Below are 18,178 nucleotides of genomic sequence, written 5' to 3'. Positions count from 1 at the left end.
ATCTTACTGCAGGAGAAGCACCCTGGTGTCTGCAGGTGAGGCTGTCCCCTTGCTGGGGTGTTTGGCTCCAGAGATGACCTCAGTGTACCCTACAATTGCTGGTCTGTTGCTGTTACTAATCACTGTCTGTGTTGCAAAGACAAAGACAAATGCAGCAGTGATTTAGGGGCAGTAACTGGGGAAACACCATCCACAGAGGATGTGAGTTTATCCACAGCACCTATGCCTGCAGTGGGAGCTGCTCCTGTGTCTACATTAACCCCCATGCCAGCTAAGAAATCCCTTGAACTCCACTGCAGGGTTTAGAGAAATAAAGATAAGCAACTTGTGGATCATTCCTGTAGCTAGCATGGGGGCACAGCCCTGCACAGACAAGCACTAAGAATGGCTGGACACCTTTCTGCACAGTCTCACCTGCCTTCCTGGGGCCAGGCTGGGTCTCTGGTGACAGTAAGCATCATTTCTGAGCTGGGCATGGGGTAACCAGAATCCAGCTTCAGAGAGTGGCCTCAGACCTTCTGCTACTTCATGCCTCTTTGTCACATGCCAGTCAAAGGCCAGCCAGCAGGAGAGCATCCAGGAGTGTCGTGTAGTGAGAGGCACTGGTAGCTCCCAGACGTGCCAGGTGCTGTGCCATGAGTGGTGTAAAGTCAGAGCAGAGTCCTCTGCATCCCCACAGGAGCTGATGCTGAGCTCGGTTTGCTAGGGAGAAACACAAGCCTTGGCTGGCTGCTGTTGTCAGATGGGCACAGGGAGCTGGAGCTCTGGTGTAGTCCTCCTTGCCACAGGTGCCCTAGAAGGGCAGAGCTCCTCGTGGCCTGGCACTGCACACTGGGCCCGTGGGCAGCTGGGTGGGCACGATAGGATGTGACTAAGTGTCAGCTCCTGCGCATGAGGAAGCAGGGCGAGGAGCCAGCTGATTTCCAGGGCCAAGCAGAGAAAGCAGGAATTGTCCACTTGCATCAAGTGTGGAGCTGGGAGCAGGCTGTGAGTGTGTCGCTGGTGGGGATCCTGCAAGCAGGAAACGTGGGGCTGGGCCCCAGCCACGTGTCCTGGGATGCTGCCGGGACGGGGCCGGAGATGTTGCACAGCTGAATTCCCCCCGGCAGGCTGCAGCAGGACGCAGATGGATGCTCCATGCATCTCTGGGAGGAAGGGGAGGCAGAACTGCAGAGCTCCCTCCTGACAGCTCCCTCCACCCAACCCTGCACATTTTGGCATGAGGACTGCTGATCCCTAGCTTAGTGCCATGCCAGGGCTGCATCCCAGGGGGAAGGAGGGCAGGGGTGGGATGCTGGAGGCTGGCACGAGCCCCACTGCAGCATCCGTGCCTCCTCCTGGGACGCAGCCAGCAAGGGGAGGTTTTCTCCGCCAAGGACCACCCCCTATTCCCCCAGCTCGCTGCCTGCTTGCCTCGAGAGTCTCTCAGCAGAGACGCGGTGCTGAGGGAGGTTCTGGTCGGCTCCCACTCTCCCACTCCATCTGTTGGGTGCTCGGCACTGCTGCAGCGAGCACCTCGGCTTGATAGGTGCCGGCTTCCCCCTAGCCCTGCATCCTCCGAGCCGGGCACCCTGGTGTGTGACAGCTGCTGGAAGAGCTCTGGTGCCCCACACCAGCTCCCCTCTGCTGCTGGCAGGGAGCCACTTCGGAAGGGCTGGCAGCAAGTGGTTGCCCGTGAGGAGAAGATGTAGTGGTTGATTTCCTGTAGGGGAACTCCGGCCTGGGCTTCAGCATAGCAGGAGGAATCGACAACCCCCACGTTCCAGATGACCCAGGCATCTTCATCACCAAAATCATCCCTGGGGGAGCAGCAGCCATGGACGGCCGTCTGGGGTGAGTACAGGGCCAGGGGAGCAGCCCCATCAGGGTGTCACCCAGGATCTCCCCAGGGACCCTCCAGGCAGCTCCTGTACCCCTTCCTTGCCACGGTTCCTGGCCCATTCTGGTCCCTTCCCCACAGCCGGGTCCACCGAGTGCAGGGATGCCTGCAGTTCCATGCCACTAGCCTCCTGTCTGTGCTCACCCCCTCCTCCCTTCCCTGTGACAGGGTCCAGCTCCCTGCAGCCTGGATCAGGATCCGGCCTTTCACTTTTATCTCCCACCTCCAGCAGGGTCACACCATGGGGACCAGCTCTGCTGCCTCCCGCTTTGGGAAGGCCCCCAGTCTCACCCTGGCAGGGCAGGAGCTGGCCAGGCACAGGTGTGCGCGGCCAAAGGAGGGTGGTGGAGGTGTCCAGAGGAGGGTGGCACAGGCTGATGGTTGCCCAGGAGAGCTGAGGGCCACCCTGTGCCTGTTCAGGGTGAACGACTGCGTGCTGCGAGTGAACGACGTGGACGTGTCCGAGGTGGTGCACAGCAAAGCTGTGGAGGCGCTGAAGGAAGCAGGCCCTGTGGTGCGGCTCGTGGTGCGCCGCCGGCAGCCCCCGCCGGAGACCATCATGGAGGTCAACCTGATGAAGGGCCCCAAAGGTGAACTCCTCACCCTGCTCACAGGACCAGGGTGCCCCACAGCATAGCATGGGGTGACCCTGCGGTGTGGGATGCCACGGGGCGCAAGGCAAGCATCGCAGGGGACGTGGGGTGTGAGCTGGCACTGCCACAGCACAGGATGCCAGAGGGTGGCCCAGTAGCACGGGGCACAGGGTGTGGGGTAGCCCCAGGGGGCAGTGCACAGTGACTGGGCTGGCCCTGGGCAGCAGCAACCTGGACCAGCACCTGCTGGGTTTGGGGTAGGGTGGGAAGCCCAGGGAGGCAGAGAGGCCATGGTGCCAGCCTGGGTCTCTGTCCATCCATCTGTCCCTCATCTGCCCTCTCACTCCCTCTCAGGCTTGGGATTCAGCATTGCAGGGGGCATTGGGAACCAGCACATTCCTGGGGACAACAGCATCTACATCACCAAGATCATCGAGGGCGGTGCTGCCCAGAAGGATGGGCGCCTGCAGATCGGGGACCGGCTGCTTGCGGTAAGCACCGTGCACCAGCTCTGCCACGGTGCCCGGCCTGAACCCCAGCACCCCTGCCACCAGCAGCCCTGCCTGCCCTCCTGCCTTCAGCTGGCTCATGGCCCCTTCCCACCAGTGTGCTCTTGTGACCAAGAAGGCCAATGCCATGCTGGGGTGGATCAGAAGGGCTGTAGTCAGTAGGTCAGAGAGGTTCTCCTGCCCCTCTGCTCTGCCCTGCTGAGGCCACAGCTGGAATATTGTGTCCAGTTCTGGGCCCCTCAGGTCAAGAAGGACCTCAGTGAACTGCTGGAGAGAGTCCAGAACAGAGCCACAAAGATGCTGCAGGCAGTGGAACAGCTTCCTCAGGAGGAGAGCCTGAGGGAGCTGAGAGCTCTGTAGCTTGGAGAGGAGGAGCCTGAGGGTGAGCTCCTTGCTGGGGATAAAGATGTGCAGGGTGAGTGCCCGGAGGCTGGAGCCAGGCTCTGCTGGGTGCTGCCCAATGCCAGCACAAGGGGCAGAGGTGGAAATTGAGGCAGAGAAGTTCCGTGGAAACAGAAGGAAACATTTTGTCCCTGTGAGGGTGCCAGAGCCCTGGAGCAGGCTGCCCAGGGGGGCTGTGGAGTCTCCTTCTATGGAGATCTTCCAAACCCACCTGGCTGTGCTCCTGTGTGAGCTGCCCTGGGTGACCCTGCCCTGGCAGGGGCTCGGGCCAGGTGATCTCTGGAGGTCCCTTCAGCTGCTGGCACGCTGTGATTCCGTGGTTCCCTCTGGCAGGTCAATAACACCAACCTGCAGGACGTGCGGCACGAGGAGGCAGTGGCTGCCCTGAAGAACACCTCTGACATGGTGTACCTGAAAGTGGCCAAGCCTGGCAACATCCACCTCAACGACATGTATGCGCCCCCCGACTACGCCAGCAGTACGTACACCGGGCACCGCCGGGCGGGGGGCACGGAGCGTGCTGGGCGCTGGCAGCACCGGGCTGATCTCCACATCCATTTGCGGATGGATTTCTGCTGCTGATGCCCTTCTCCTCCCCTGCAGCCTTCACAGCCTTGGCTGACAACCACATAAGCCATAACTCCAGCCTGGGCTACCTGGGCAGCGTTGAGGGAAAGCCTGCCTACCCCGTCCCTCCCCAGGTGACTCCGTCCCGCTACTCGCCCATTCCTCGGCATATGATGGGGGACGAGGACTTTACCAGGTGGGTACCAGGCATGAGCTCCTTCTCCTCCCTTCTCTTTGCCTCCCTGACTGCTTGACTTCCTGCAGCCAGTGCAGCGCCTCAGCTGAAAGCCTGTTTGTGGGTGCACGGTACAAAGCCTGGGGCCCCCCACAGTGAGCTCCATACTTAACCCCCTGCTGCCACCAGCTCTGTTGCATTGCTCCCTGGCTCACCAAATCCCCCCCCTTCCCTATTCCCCCCTCCTGCTCCTCCCTAAGCCTTACACATCTGCATTTCAGCTTCCTTCTCTCACTTGTTTGGAATACAAGGTGTTCCCTGCCCTGTTGGTGCCAGCTGGTGCCAGCAGCACCATAAGCTGCCAGGCTGAGTCAGCTGTCCCCAAACAGAGCTGTGCTGGGCATGATGGGCTGGGAGGGGTATAAGTAGGCCTTCTTTTCCCATGTTCCCCAAGCCTGGCATTCTAAACCACCTGCACCCAGCCCTGGGCCTCACAGCCCCCTGCACAAGCCTGGCATGGCCTCCTTTTCCCCACATGCATCAGTTATGCTGCGCAAGCAGGCTTGTTCCCTGAACCTGGGAGACAAAGAGGAGCACAAAGGAGACATTGCTCTGAGCTAAACATGGTGTAAAACTTCTCCACAGCCTCATGTTGAGGGTGGGAGAGCAGAAGAGTGAGGCCTGGCTGTCCCTGCTCCATGTGCCAGGGCTCCCAGCTACCCCTTGGCTTGCAGCAGCCTCTGGGCCAGTGCTTCACCTGTGTGGGGTTTAGGATCCCTGGGGCCAGGGCTGCAGGGTTCAGGCTGTGTTTTTGGGACTGACACTCAGGGCAGGCTTAGGGTTGGCTCTGCACCTAGCTGCAAGGCTGCAGGCTGGTTTGGAGGCTGTGCTTGCAGTGGAAGGTGCAGTAGCCTTGGCAGGGATTGTGTGGTTCTGCAGGGCACTGGCACATGCCAGACCCTGACTGCCATCCAGCGTCAGGCCCTTGCAGGGTGGCTGTGTCACAGGAGCTCATAGTGCTCCCCACCACCTCTCAGCACCAACAGTGCTGCCCCCACAGCCTGTGCTCCCGTGCTGCCAGGGCACTGGGGGATGATGCCCCATGCAGGACCAGTGCTCTGCCATTCCACTGCACCACAGAAGAGATGAAGCCCCAGTGCTTGGAAAAGACACCACCTGGCACCCTGGTTCCACCAAGGTGCTCCTTCCTACACACACTGACATCCTTCCCTGTGGGCCAGAGAACAGAGAGCAGCCCAGCCCAGGCTGCACACAGCACAGCAGCAATGGCACAGTGATGCCCCAGCAGTGGCCCTGGTGCAGCACATGCTGGTGGATGTCAGAGGATGGTGCTGTCTTGCAGAGGTCCCTGCTGCAGACAGGCTAGCACTGCTGGACAGCTATTGCCAAACAGCCTCTTGCTCCTGGCCAGGTTTGCAGCCTGCATGGGCTCAGCACCTCCCTCATCCATCCCAAGCAGCACTGGAAATGTTCTGTACGTCACCAGTCTCCCCATGACAGCTTCATCACTGCTCATCTCTTTCTCGTGCATCACCAATACTGTGTGCCAGGGCCAGTGTGTTCCAAATGCATCTTACTGCTGTGGGGAAAGGCAGTGACCCTCCCAAAAAGCAGCCACCTCCCAGGAGCTCTCATCAGCCATTGCTCAGGAGAAGCAGAGGTCCTGGTCTGGATCCAGCATCAAGCCTCTTCCACTTGGGTGGGCACAAGTGCTGCTGTAGCTGTGACCCTCGTGTCCTTCAGCACCCAGGACCAGTGAGCTCCAGCACAGCCCCACAGGATTTCTGTCAGACTCGAGGGCCCAGTGCTAATGCTGCAACATCCAGCATGGGATCTGCCTGTAGGATCCATGTCCTGCCTCATGGGATGAGGATGCAAGCAGACAGTGTCATGACTGTGACCTGAGATGCACCTCTCTAGGCCTTCATCTCTTATCCTTGCTTCTTGTAGTGTCTCTGTACCTTCCACTGAACAGTGTGGTCCTCTTGGGTATTGGAAATGCTTCCCCCCAAGGCTGAGCTGGCCTGCACTCTACTTAGGCAGCAGCAAAACCCAAGGGGCAGAACAAGTTCATCAGCTGGTTGGAGGGAGGTGCTGCAGACCCAGAAATCTGACCTATTTCTTCCCCTGAGAGCTCTAGCCCCAGGCATGGCTTTGCTGCAGAGGGACTGATGGCTGCAGCCCTCCCTGCCAAGTGCTGGTAGCATCCTGAATTCTTGGGGATGAGCCTGTTTTGAACCCAGTGGCATTTCCATGGTGCTTCCCTGTTCTGGTTTCAGTGCATCCCAGCCCTGCACTACAGTCCAGCCGAGTCCTGAGTCCTTCTCAGCTCAGAGCTTGGATGCATCCACAGGCCCAAGGATAACACAGGTATTTTCTGAAGGTCACAAGGTAGATTCAGCCTCTGCCCAGCAGGAATGCACAGATGGATTCACCACTCTGCTGTGCATCTGAAGGCCAGGGGCTGCAGCCATGCATGAGGAGTCTGGAGCTGCAGGCAAATGGAGCTGGGCTGTGAATCTGCCCTTGCTTGGGTGCTCCCCAAGTCAGGGCTGTGCTGTCCTGCAGGGGCAGGAAGGACTTCAGTCTGTAGGGTCTAGCAGAGCAAAGGCTTTGTCCTTTCAGTGCTTCCATAGAATCTCCTTTGTGTGGGGTGGGGAAGCTGCCAGCCAAGCAGCCAGCCAGAGGCAGGCAGCATGGGGTGGCCATGGTGCAGTGCATTTAGACCATTCCTGACCCTCATGCCTCCCAAGGGGTGCTCCCAGCAGAGCTTGCCATGCCACAGTGTTCACCACCAATATCTCATCCTCCATGTCCTACAGGGGACAGCTGTTCCTGTCCCCTTCCAGGCAGCAGAGAGGCCTCAGATGCAAGTGTGACCACAGGTAGGGGGACTGGGATGCTGCTGTGCCTGGTGAGAGGCATGGGGATGAGGAGAGGAGCAGCTGGGAGAGACAGGAGTTGTGCTGAGTCTGGGGTCTGGGCATGAGTTCACCAATACCTTCCTGCAAAGTACCCTGCACTCCTGTCTCTCTCTCTCCTGCTCTTATCGCTTCTTACAAGGAGGACTGCCTGGAGCTAAGTGACATTCAGCCCATCAGGACTCCTCCATGGGGCTGGATGTTGAGAAACTTTTCGTGGGGTTGTAGCACATGTCCCTGGCAGTAAATCCTGCCACCTGCATCCAGGAAAGCACCAATACCTTCCCCAGCCCATTCAGGTGCCAGCAGTGATGCTCCAGCCCCACCCAGGGCACTGAAAAGGAATTTTTTCTTGCAAGTATGGCCTGGAGCACACTGCTAGGCTGCAGGGCTTGCTGCTGGCAGCTCAGCCAACTTTATTCCTCTGGGTCCCCAATCCACTTGTGCTGCCTGAGGACCACTCCTTCCCAGCAGCCAGTGGGCCAGCAAATGCAGTCCCCCCAGTGTCCCCAGCATCTCCTTAGCACAAGTCTGCCTGGATTTCAGGGTCCATTGCTCAGCCAGTGCCATGCCTGATGCTCCAGCATCTCTCCTGCCACATCCCAGAGATCTGCTGCTCCCCAGCAGGCAGGGGCTTGATCAGGCTGCTGAACTCCATGTCTGGTCCTCAACCCTTGCAGTACCTGCTGGAGAGCCCAGGATCCAGCCAGTCCCCACAGTGGATGTGCTGACAGTCTCCAGTGTCTTGTTGGCTGACACTCACTGCCAGCCTGCCACTGCCTCTCCCTGCTGATTTTCTGGTATCATTTATTCCTTCTCATTTTCAGTATCCCAGACTGCCAGCTTGGAAGGGACCCCAAGGATCCTCTGCTCCAGCCTCTCTAAGTGACAGTGCAGTTGCCATGAGCTGGCTCAGCACCCTGGCAAGCCTCAAACTGCCCAGTGCAGGGCACTCCACTGCTGCCCTTGGGAGATGATTCCAGGGTCTGACTGTGCTCACGGCAAACATTTTCTCCTGGAGTGCAATGGGAATGTCCCCAGCAGTACCTTGTCCCCATCCCCCCTTGTCTGTTCCATGGCACTCCTTGTACAAAGGGAGTCTCCATCCTCCTGGCAGCCATTCTCTGTGTCCTGCTCTATGGTGATAAGGTCTCCTCTGAGCCTTCTCTTCTCCAGGCAGAACAACCTCAGCTCTCTCAGCCTCTCCTCACATGGCAGAGGGCTTCCAGGCTTCTGATCATTCTCCTGGCCCTTCTCTGGACACTCCCCAGCCCGTCTGCACCTTTTTCATACAGCAGGAACCTATCTTTTGTTCCCCAGACAAAAGCTCAGGCAGGATTTCTGTGATGCCAGGCAGTCTCCCTGCCTCTGCCAGGCTGTTGTCAGAGCTGTGACAGAATTAAGTCATTGCTAAGAAATGGAGGATTTCTGTTGGGCTGCACAGGGCCTGTGGCATGGAGGGGCCTGGAGCTTCAGGCACACTTGCCATGCTGCATGGCTGCAGGGAGGCTTGATCCCCTCTCCTGGCATGGCTGTGCCATCCTGGGTGTCCAGGCTGGAGGAATCTGATGCTTCCTTGCAGCCCAGTGTTTCCATGTATGGTTTCACTGTCTCCATCCATGCTCTGTCTCATGTCACTCGTGCAGCTGCCCACACCTCCTGCTTTATCAGCCTCCTTGGTGCCAAGGGCTGCCACACCAGGTTGCATTCAGGATGACTCCAGCCCGGTGGTGTGCCAGGAAGCCCAGGCACGGCTGACTCTCTAACCAGCTTAGCTGCTGCTCACCCTGTCCCATGTCTGTCTTTCCAGGGAGCCCCGGAAAATCATCCTGCACAAAGGCTCCACTGGCCTGGGCTTCAACATTGTCGGAGGGGAAGATGGTGAAGGCATCTTCGTGTCCTTCATTCTGGCTGGAGGCCCTGCTGACCTCAGTGGGGAGCTGCGGAGAGGAGACCGCATCCTCTCGGTGAGTGGGAGGCTGCCCGCTGTCCCTCCACGGCCTCCCGCAGGACACGACCCCTGCCACCGGGGACATAGTTGGGCATGGTCCATCCCCAGTACCGACGCGGACGTGGTCCCTGAGCGGGTAGGATCGGAGCAGAGGCCTGCCCGGGAGGTACCCTGAGGTGGAGCAGTAGCTGGCTGGCTCCTTGCGCGGCTGCCGGCAGAGGGCACCCCCGGTACTCGGGCCGGCCCGGGGCCCGTACTGGGGATGCCAGTACTGGAGATGCCGGTATTAGGGGTGCTAGTCCCTGGGGTGGTACTGGCGCTCTAGGGCTGAGCGGCGAGGCACTGAGATGTGGGTACGGCGGGAACCGGGCCAGGGGCGGGGTGCAGATCCGGTCGGTGCGTGCCCCGGTCGGTCCGGTCCAGCGGAGCCGCTCTGTCCCGGCAGGTGAACGGCGTGAACCTACGCAACGCCACGCACGAGCAGGCGGCGGCGGCACTGAAGCGAGCGGGACAGACGGTGACCATCATCGCGCAGTACCGGCCCGAAGGTAGCTCCGCGGGCAGTGGGGAAGCGGAACGGGACCGGGGAGGGGGCGGGGCCGGGCGGGGGGTCGGGCGCAGATGAGGGGGTGGGGTGTCGGCCGGCGCGCGGGCCGGGGGGCGGGGCGGGCGGAGGGGGACGAGGAGCCGGTTGGCGGGGGGTGGGACCCGGGGGAGCTGATTGATGCAGGGAGGGGCCGGGGGGGAGCGCGGCCGCCGATTGGTCGGGGCGGCGGAGGGGGGCGGGGCGGCGGCGTCCCGCCGGCGGTCCTGCGCGGCTTTGTGTGCGGGCCGGGCGGCTCCGGGCTGCTGCTGGGGCACCGCCGCGCCCCTCCGCTTCACAGGTGAGCGCGGTTCCGCCCAACTTGTCCCGCGGATGATCGGGGGCCGCGGGCCGGGACGGCTTCTCTGCGACCGGGCCGCAGGGGTGTCGTCTCCGGTGGGGTGGTCTATTTGCCCGAGGGCGTCTCCGGGAGGCCCTCGCTCCGTGGGGTCCCGCGGGCCTCGCTGAGTGCCCCGGGACGCGCGGAGGGGATCACGGGTGCGGCGGCCACCTCTTGTCCTGGACAGTGGCTCTCTTCCTTTACCAGGCGGATGGGCTCCGGTGCTCCCCTTGCGACCTACTGTGCTGGTGGGGCTGGAGCCGGGGCCTCGGTGTTGGCTGGGCCTTGTCCTGACCGAGCATCCCGCCTGCCGCGCCGCCCGGCAGTTGCCTTGCCTTGGTGCTGGCTTCAGCTCCCGCGGCAGAGGTGTCGGCTGCTGCTGCTGGCGTGGGGCGGCAGTGTCCTGCGTGGAGCAGCCCGGGGCTCGGGGCAGGAGCTGCAACCGGAGTCCTCCTGGGGCTAGCAGGGCTGCATCTTCTGCAGGCGAGGGCATCCCGCGGGGCCAGAAGCTGCTGCTGGGCTGTCACCGTCTCCCGAGTACCGGGATGGAGCAGTTCAGGTCCCCTGATGAAGATGTCGCTCCTCGGCCCCGGTGGTTTTCTCCCTCAGCAGCTCTGATCCTTGCCTGCCCTTCAGTCTTGTGCCCCCTCTGTGGCACGGCCCTGTGTGTCCCTGTCCCTGCTGCTCTGCATCCCACGGCAGAGGCCTCCAGGGCACAGAGCCCTTAGTGCCACTCAGGGGTGTGCTGTGGGTGTGGGGTTGGTTTGTTTTGGCTCTTTCTGTGCTTGGAAACACTTAATGGCTTGTATTTCTGGCTCCCTGTGCCACTTGGGATTTGACAAAGACACCAGCAAAGAGTGGCTCTGAAATGTCAGATGGGACAAAGTGTGTTGAAACCCCTTTAGACCTGGGTTGAAATGTTCCTGCTTCGCAGCCAGGCTTTCTAGGCCTGCCATGGCTCCTGGCATGTGTGGGCAGCATCACCTGGCACATGAGCTGCAGCTGACCTGTGAAATGCACACTGTTGTGTCTTGGGAGTCAGCCTCAGCGCTCTGGGACCCAGGGAGAAAGTCTTGGGGTGAGGCCCAGGCTTGGGTGAGGCTGGGTCCCCAAAAGGCCACCAGCACCCAGGTGTTTGCCTTTCCTGTGTGCATCCTGGCTGTGGAAAGAGCTGCACCGTGGAGTGCCCAAGGGAGGAGATGCTGGCGGAAAGGTGTTCTGAGAAGATCCTCCCTGCTAGCAGAGGCAGGCACAGGAAGGGCTTGGCTGGGAGGTGCTGGGTGACCTGCTCTGTATTTGCCCTCACTGCTGCTCTGAGGGAGCAGAGAGGCTGCTTGCACAGGCCTCAGGGGTGAGGTGCCAGCATTGTGGGGTCGTGCCAGGCACTAGGAGTGGAAAAAAGTAAATACAGGACCAGGGAAAGGTAGAAAGAGGAGCTGCCATTGTGCCTTTCCTCCAAACATCTGCACCTGATGCAGAGCCCCTGACCATGCTGCATGCCAACAAGGAGGAGGAGGAGGCAGCTGCTCCCTGTGATGGTCCAGAGGAGGGCCACAAGGATGAGGGCTGGAGCACCTCTGCTGTGGAAACAGACTGAGAGAGTTGGGGCTCTTTGGTCTTGAGAAGAGAAGGCTCCAAGGGGACCTTATTGTGGCCGTCCAGGATCTGCAGGGGGCTCCAAGAAAGCTGGGGAGGGACTTTTGAGAGTGTCAGGGAGTGATAGGACTGGGGGGATGGAATAAAACTAGAAATGGGTAGATTGAGATTGGCTGTGAGGAAGAAGTTGTTCCCCATGAGGGTGGTGAGACACCGGTACAGGTTGCCCGGGGAGGTGGTGGAAGCCTCATCCCTGGAGGCTTTGAAGGCCAGGCTGGATGTGGCTGTGAGCAACGTGATCTAGCATGAGGAGTCCCTGCCCATGGCAGGGGGCTTGGAGCTGGCTGAGCCTTGAGGTCCCTTCCAGCCCTGACAATTCTGTGGTGCCTATGGGCCCTGCCCCTTGAGAGCTTCTGCCCCTGAGTTTTGCCTGCTGCTGTCACCAGCGCTTGGCTTTGGCAGTTCCTCCTCCTCCTCCCAGCCTGCACAACAAAACCTTGCTAATTTTCACCTGAAATTGCAAACCTTGGGAAATGCCAGGGCTGTGCAGCCACTTCTGAAGGCCTCCAAGCTTTCCCCATGGCCTTGCTGCCCTCTGCTCCCCTGGGCCTGTGGCACACGTGTCCAGGGCTGGGAGGTGTGTGGCATCCGAGCAGTGAAACAGGTGGGCTGAAGGGGATGGATGGAGCTGGGGCTAGTTTTTCAGGTGACTGAACATCCCTGGGCTCTGCTGATGGCCTGGGGGACCTGGCCTGGCTCTGTGCAGGTGAGTTAGTGTGTGGAAAGATCAGAGTGTGCCCATGAGGCTGTGTGCATGCTCAGGGGTTGCTCTCCAGTGCAGCTCCCCTTGCACTGTCTCCCAGTGCCCAGAAGCCAGCTGCAGCTCCACTGCCTGTGGTTTCCCTGGGTATCTTTGCAGGCATGTGCCAGTGCTGTGTGTCCTCGGTGCAGGCAGGTGCCCACTGATGTTAATGGTCTGTGGGGCTGGATCCTGCTGCTGCTGCTGAGCTCAGGCTGCGCTGCAGGATCAGGCCCAGCACAGCCTGGGCAGAGGAGAGTGGCAGGAGGGTGGGGTGGAGTTTTCATGGAGCTGCTGAGTGGGACTAGCAAACACCCTGCCCCTCCCGGCGCGCGGCACGGCCTCAGCGTGGCACTCGTGGCACCAGCTCACCTCCTGCATATTTTTCAGTCCTGATAAATGTGTCCTGAAATTCCTGGGTCTCATGGGAGTCCTGGGGAGGTGAGGAGCAGCCGTGGCTCACCTCTCCACCGCGTCATGGCCAAGCTTCCCAGACAAGTTTTGGCTGCCCAGGAGATTGCCTTTCCCGGATGTGGAGGCAAGGTGGCTGTGAGCCAGGGGGCACAGGCAGGAGCGCTGCTTGCTGGGCATTGTCTGCTGGTAGTTGTCTCAAAGGCTGCTCCAGTGTGCAGCTCTGGGGGCCAGCAGGAGCTGGGAGCATCCCATGGTGGTTCCTGGGGTAACTTTGCCCTGTGTGGGGAGGGAGGTGGTGGATTTGCTTTTGGCTCTGGCTGCTCCTGTGACCTCCCGCATGGGCTGGCGACTCCTCAGGAGACCCTTGCTAGGGCAGTGCTGTGCTTGCTCTCTGAGGACAAAACCAGAGCAGTGCCTGTGTTCTCCAGCATGCTGCCTTCAGCCTGGCTTGTGTTTCCTGTCCTGTTACTGGCCTTTTCCCAGCCCCTCCAAGCAGCAGGACTGCTCCAGCAACGTTTGGAAAGCCCCCTCCAAGGAGTGCCCCAGCTGAGGGGGGATGTTTGGGAGTTCCACCCTTGGGTTGCATGCAGGCAACACAGTTGCTGGCAAGGTGGTGGCACCCAGAAGTTGCCCTTCTGCCATCCCTGCCCTGATACCAGTGATGGCTAAACTTGCTTTTGCCCTTTGCTGTCTGCCTGGTCCTGGGCAGCGTGGCCTCCATGCTGGGCTTCTCCTGCAGCAGGCTGTTGCAGGAGGGATGCAAGCCCCTGTGCAGGGAGCAGCCAGTCCTCTTGGTGTGGGGTGTGCAGAGGGTCTGTGCCCCTGGTGACATTTGGGACAACTCAGCTGGGGATGAGGGCTGTAGTGCCCAGCTCAGCAGCTTTCTGGGGGAAATAGCTCTTAGTAGCAAAAAGGATTGACACAGCAGCTGTACCTGCTGGATGCTCCTCTGGGGTGTAAGAGCTGGGATCTCTGCTGATGTCAGGGAGTGGAACATCTCCCTGTGAGGACAGCTGAGGGAGCTGGGGCTTGGGGCTTGGAGCAGAGGAGCCTGAGGGGTTAAAGATGTGCAGGGCTGGAGCCAGGCTCTGCTCAGAGTTGTCCAAGCACAGCACAAGGGGCACTGTGGGCAAGCTGGAGCAGAGGAGGTGCCAGGGGAACAGGAGGGAAAACTTTGTCCCTGTGAGGATGCTGAGCCCTCGAGCAGGCTGCCCAGAGAGGCTGTGGAGTCTCCTGCTCTGGAGCCTTTCCAGCCCCACCTGGATGTGTTCTGTGTGCCCTGCCCTGGGTGACCCTGCTCTGGCTGGGGGGATGGACTGGATGATCTCTGGAGGCCCCTTCCAACCCCTAATGTTCTGTGATCCAAGAGCTTCTCTGGGATGAAAGAGCTCATGGGAATCCTGGGGCAGAATGAGCTGTGCCACAGCTTGTGCCCAGCTGCAGCCCAGCTCAGTGTGAGGTGAGAGGTGCAGGAGAATGAGGCTCACCTCCCTCTGCTCTGTAGAACCCTGGTGTGGGTCAGTGAGTACAAAAGTGCTGCCTTGGTGTCAGAATTCAGTTTCCTAATGAAATAAGCCTTGACTGGTTGTTCCTGTGTTTCCCTCTGCTAAGCAGGAAAGCAGGCAGGGGCAGTCGGTGCCCCTCAGCATGGCATTGGCAGGGGTCTGGTGACCTCCATGTTAAGCAGCTGGCTGCCCACCGTGTGGCACTTCTTGATGCCCCCTGGCAGGGGAGGGAGCTGTGTGGGGACTCTGTGTGTGCTGCTTGGCAGTTTTTGTGTACTGCCTTTTTTGCCCACTTGTGAAGTACCAATGCACCTTTGGCAGCTGGGTGCAGGAGGCAGATGCCCAGGCAGGGCTGGCTGCAGGGTGATGGGCTGGAGAGGCAGGAAATGCAGAGCCCCTACCCCATCCCCGGCCCTGCAGAGCCCCTCTGCCCCTTCAGAGGCCCTAGCCCTGAGCCCTGCAGAGCCTGCAAGCGGCCCCCAGCCCGCACCAAGAGTTACCTCTCCCGTTGCTGGCTCTCGGGGGCAGCCCCCAGTGCATTGCTCAGCAGTGTGCCGTTGCAGCCAGCTCTGCAGGCCTTGCAGCAGCCTGCCCAGCCTCCTGCACCGCTGGGGCCCTGCTCTGCAGCCAGCACTCGCCTCCACTGCTGAGCTGCTGTGCTCTGGTTCACAGAAGAAGCCCTAAACCACAGGAGAACCTGCGGGCTGCGGGGACGGCGTCGTCGGCAGGTTTTACAGCAGGCCTGGGACTGGCTCCCCGCAGTGGGACGCGGGGCTGTAAGGCAGTGTGCCCGAGGCACAAAGCCACCGGCAGCAGGAGAGCTGCTGGGGTGGGCTCTGGTGGTGCTGGCAGCTTCCCTGCTGCTGCAGCTGCTTGCCGCCCAGCAAGCCTCTGCCAGCCAGCCCTGGGTAAGCAGGGCCGGAGCCTCCACCCTCTGCTTGCTACCTGACCTTTACTCTCAGCTGAAGGTCGGGCTGCGGCGGCAGCCGGGGCTGTGCCGGGGACTGCTCCTGGCAGGGAAGTGGCAGCAGCTTCTGGAGCGTGCCCTGGAGGGTCCCTGCTGCCAGGATGTAGGGTGAGAGGTGAATTTCTCCTCCTAGCTCCCCTTCCATCGGTGAGGCTGTGCTTTGCCTCCCTCTGCCTTCGGTCATCTGAGAAGAGGGGCAGTGGGGCCCCTCGGTGGCTGCAGTTGTGCCTTGCCGCTCCAGCCTGTGGGGGAGGCTCTTCTGGAGGGGCTTTCTTGGCACGTTCTGGACTGCTCTGTAGGCCAGGGCCTTGCTGAGCTCTGCCCAGCTCTTCCTTCACTGAGCTGCAGCTTAATAGCAGTGGAGATCTTGTCAGCCCTTGCCCAGGCTGTCTTTGCAGAGGCTTGGGGTGGCTTTGGCAGCAGCTGGTGCCCTGCCTGAACTCCTGCAGGGTGCTGCAGCCCCTTTGGCTTCCTCTTCCCCTGTGCGCAGGGATGGGCAGGCTCGGGGCACAGCGCCCCAGGCAGCGGCTGGCATCCCTTGCACCCGGCGTGGTTAGGGGCTGTGGCTGGGGGCCTGCCTGCTCTGACCACCTCTCTCCCTGCAGAGTACAGCCGCTTCGAGTCCAAGATCCACGACCTGAGGGAGCAGATGATGAACAGCAGCATGAGCTCCGGCTCCGGCTCGCTGCGGACGAGCGAGAAGAGATCTCTCTATGTGCGGTAAGCTCCGTGCCCCTCGCCCGAGGGGGGTGGGATGTGTGTGTCCCCACGGGGGGATGCAGGGCAGGGGGTTCAGCCTGGGCAGTGCAGCACCCTGGAGGCCAGGAGAGCAAGCATGGTGGATGCACACTGAAGGGCAGAGGCTGCCGCAGGGAGGAAGGTGCATTGCAGCTGGGGCTCTGCACTCGGTGCCTCTGCTGTGGAACGTGCTGGTGTCCCTGCAGAGCCCCGGGGGCTGCTGGCCAGCCCACCCCAGTGAGGGCCACTGGGAAATGCCAGGCATCCAGTGCTGCTTCTGCTGCAGGCAGCTTGGGGCAGCACTCAGGAAGCTCTCCTTGAACCACTCCTTGCTAACAGGTTTCTCCCTGTCTCCTCCCACCACTCCTGCAGCAGGATCTGGCTGGAGGAGGGATGAGCTCTTAGGAGGATTATTGCTCTGAGCCCTCAAAGTGCTTTTGGTCCAGAGCCAGGTGCAAGGCAGGCAGGGGTTAAGCAGCCATGCAGCTCTAACTGCTGCAACTCCTTATCACCAGAGCAGCTCACTGCCTGCCTTCTGCCATCTCCTGCCTGTCACAGTGTGAGTGGAGTGATAGCTACTGAGTAATTTAAACTTGGTAGTTAAAATAATCCTGTAAATCCTTGCCCTGCACAGCCTGTTGCAGGTGGGGGCAGGCTAGGAGCTAGGGATGCTTTATTGTGTGGAAGGATAAAGGCTAAGGCTGCATTAGCCTCAGCCTGCATGTCCCACTGCATAGCTGCTCCATGCAGAGGGTGCACTGTATCCCTGCAGTTTGTGCCTCCCACAGGGTTCTGCAGGCCCCTTGCTGTCTTCAGCACCTCGGGGCTCCCAGGGGTGTGCAACAAGCCGTGTTGGATAAGCATCCTGCTGGTCCCACCCCTGCTCTGCTGCTGTCCCATGCATACTCTCGTGGCTGGAGCAGGGTTTGGGCTGGCTCAGCCTGAGCTGAGCTCAGGATTCTCCTTTCTCTACCCAAAGAGGTGCTGCATGCTCTGGTGCCTGCCTGCGAACCAGAGAGCTACCTCCTGCCTCCAGCTTGCTTGTAGCATCTCACATCTCCGTGTGGCTTCGGTGGCACCCCTGCAGCGCTGCCCACTCGCATACGCCCTGGTGCCGTCAGACAGGAGCTGGGCAGTGCCTTGCTGAGAGGGTGATGCCCAGGAGAGCTCTGTCCCCGTGTGGCCCTTCCCCAAGCCTGCTGGTGCTGGCAGCCACGCAGCCAGAGGGTGCTGGGAGCGCTGCGGGTGCCGGGGCCGCGGCAGCGCTGCTGGGCGGGGTGGTTTCGGGCAGGGTTTGCTCGAAACCAGCTGCTGCAGCGTGGACAGCACATCAATTACAGCCCTTGTACCAGCTGCCTGAGTCACCCCCGGGACCGCCTTGCCTCGCACCCCGCACGCTGCCCCCAGCCCCCCCGCTGCCTGCCGCAGCCCGGCCGCGGGAGCTGGCTCCTGCCAGGAGCCCCGGGGCCGAGGAGCTGGACGGGGCTGAGCACCTCTGTGTGCCTGCTGCCCCTGCCGAGCAAAGTCTGCTAGCGCTGGGGCCGAGCCAGGCAGGACGGGGGGCGGGCAGACGTCGTGCCTGGGCGCTGGGAGGAGCCTGTGCCAGATCTCTAGGACTGCTGCCCTGCCCTCCAGCCAAACCATCTGCTCTCCTGGCTCCTGGTTCAGTGTTGCACGAGTGGTCTGGGGGCAGAGTAGAGTGGCCGTGCTGCCATCTGGCTCCTGCACCCTGTGTGCCCTGAGGAGCGCCCAGCCCTGCTGAGTCCGGGGTGTTACCACGGCCAGGGGCCGGTGTCAAGGAGCATCGTGCCTTGGGGCCTCTGCCTTGCAGGTGTCCAGACCTTGCACAAACCTCGCTGTGCCTGCCCTGGGCTGCCAGGGGCTGCTGCGGGAGGAGAGAGCCCTGGCAGCAGCACTGCTGTGCAGGGCAGGGTGTGGGCAGGGCACCCTGCTGCCCGCCTGGCTCGGGAACCGGCCTGACCAGTTTCCTGGCACCTTGGCTCGTGCCTTGATCCCGACAGCGCTGGCCTTGCAGGGGCTGCTGGCCACACACAGCCTTATCTCTTGGCCAGAGGCTGCCTGCAAGGGTTGCTTACCTCTGGCCACAGCGCCCTGCGGTGCCTCGTTGCTGGCTGCAGCGTGCTTGGGGCCGCACTTGGGTGCAGAGGGACTGAGCATGAGAACTGCCCCAGCCTGGAGCAAGCTGGGAGAGGGATGG

At 61.2% G+C, this 18,178-nt stretch overlaps 1 protein-coding gene across 10 annotated transcripts in view; it reads left to right on the top strand.

Annotated features, from left to right (window-relative positions):
* DLG3 (discs large MAGUK scaffold protein 3) overlaps positions 1–18,178 on the top strand; it is a 92,089-nt gene that overhangs the window by 60,170 nt on the left and 13,741 nt on the right. For 9 of the 10 annotated variants that reach the window (XM_054169780.1, XM_054169778.1, XM_054169777.1 and 6 more), the window contains 8 exons: positions 1,709–1,833; positions 2,300–2,469; positions 2,827–2,963; positions 3,717–3,861; positions 3,987–4,146; positions 8,878–9,034; positions 9,464–9,566; positions 15,828–15,942. In XM_054169780.1, coding sequence (XP_054025755.1) covers positions 1,709–1,833; positions 2,300–2,469; positions 2,827–2,963; positions 3,717–3,861; positions 3,987–4,146; positions 8,878–9,034; positions 9,464–9,566; positions 15,828–15,942 — 1,112 coding nt within the window. Of the gene's footprint in view, positions 1–1,708; positions 1,834–2,299; positions 2,470–2,826; positions 2,964–3,716; positions 3,862–3,986; positions 4,147–8,877; positions 9,035–9,463; positions 9,567–9,807; positions 9,903–15,827; positions 15,943–18,178 lie in introns of those variants that run through there. The other variant, XM_054169779.1, reaches the window with a different exon arrangement.

Source organism: Dryobates pubescens, chromosome 18 (assembly GCF_014839835.1).
Source record: "Dryobates pubescens isolate bDryPub1 chromosome 18, bDryPub1.pri, whole genome shotgun sequence".
In the NCBI taxonomy this organism is placed as follows: domain Eukaryota; kingdom Metazoa; phylum Chordata; class Aves; order Piciformes; family Picidae; genus Dryobates; species Dryobates pubescens.
This window is presented reverse-complemented; position numbering and strand designations above follow the sequence as displayed.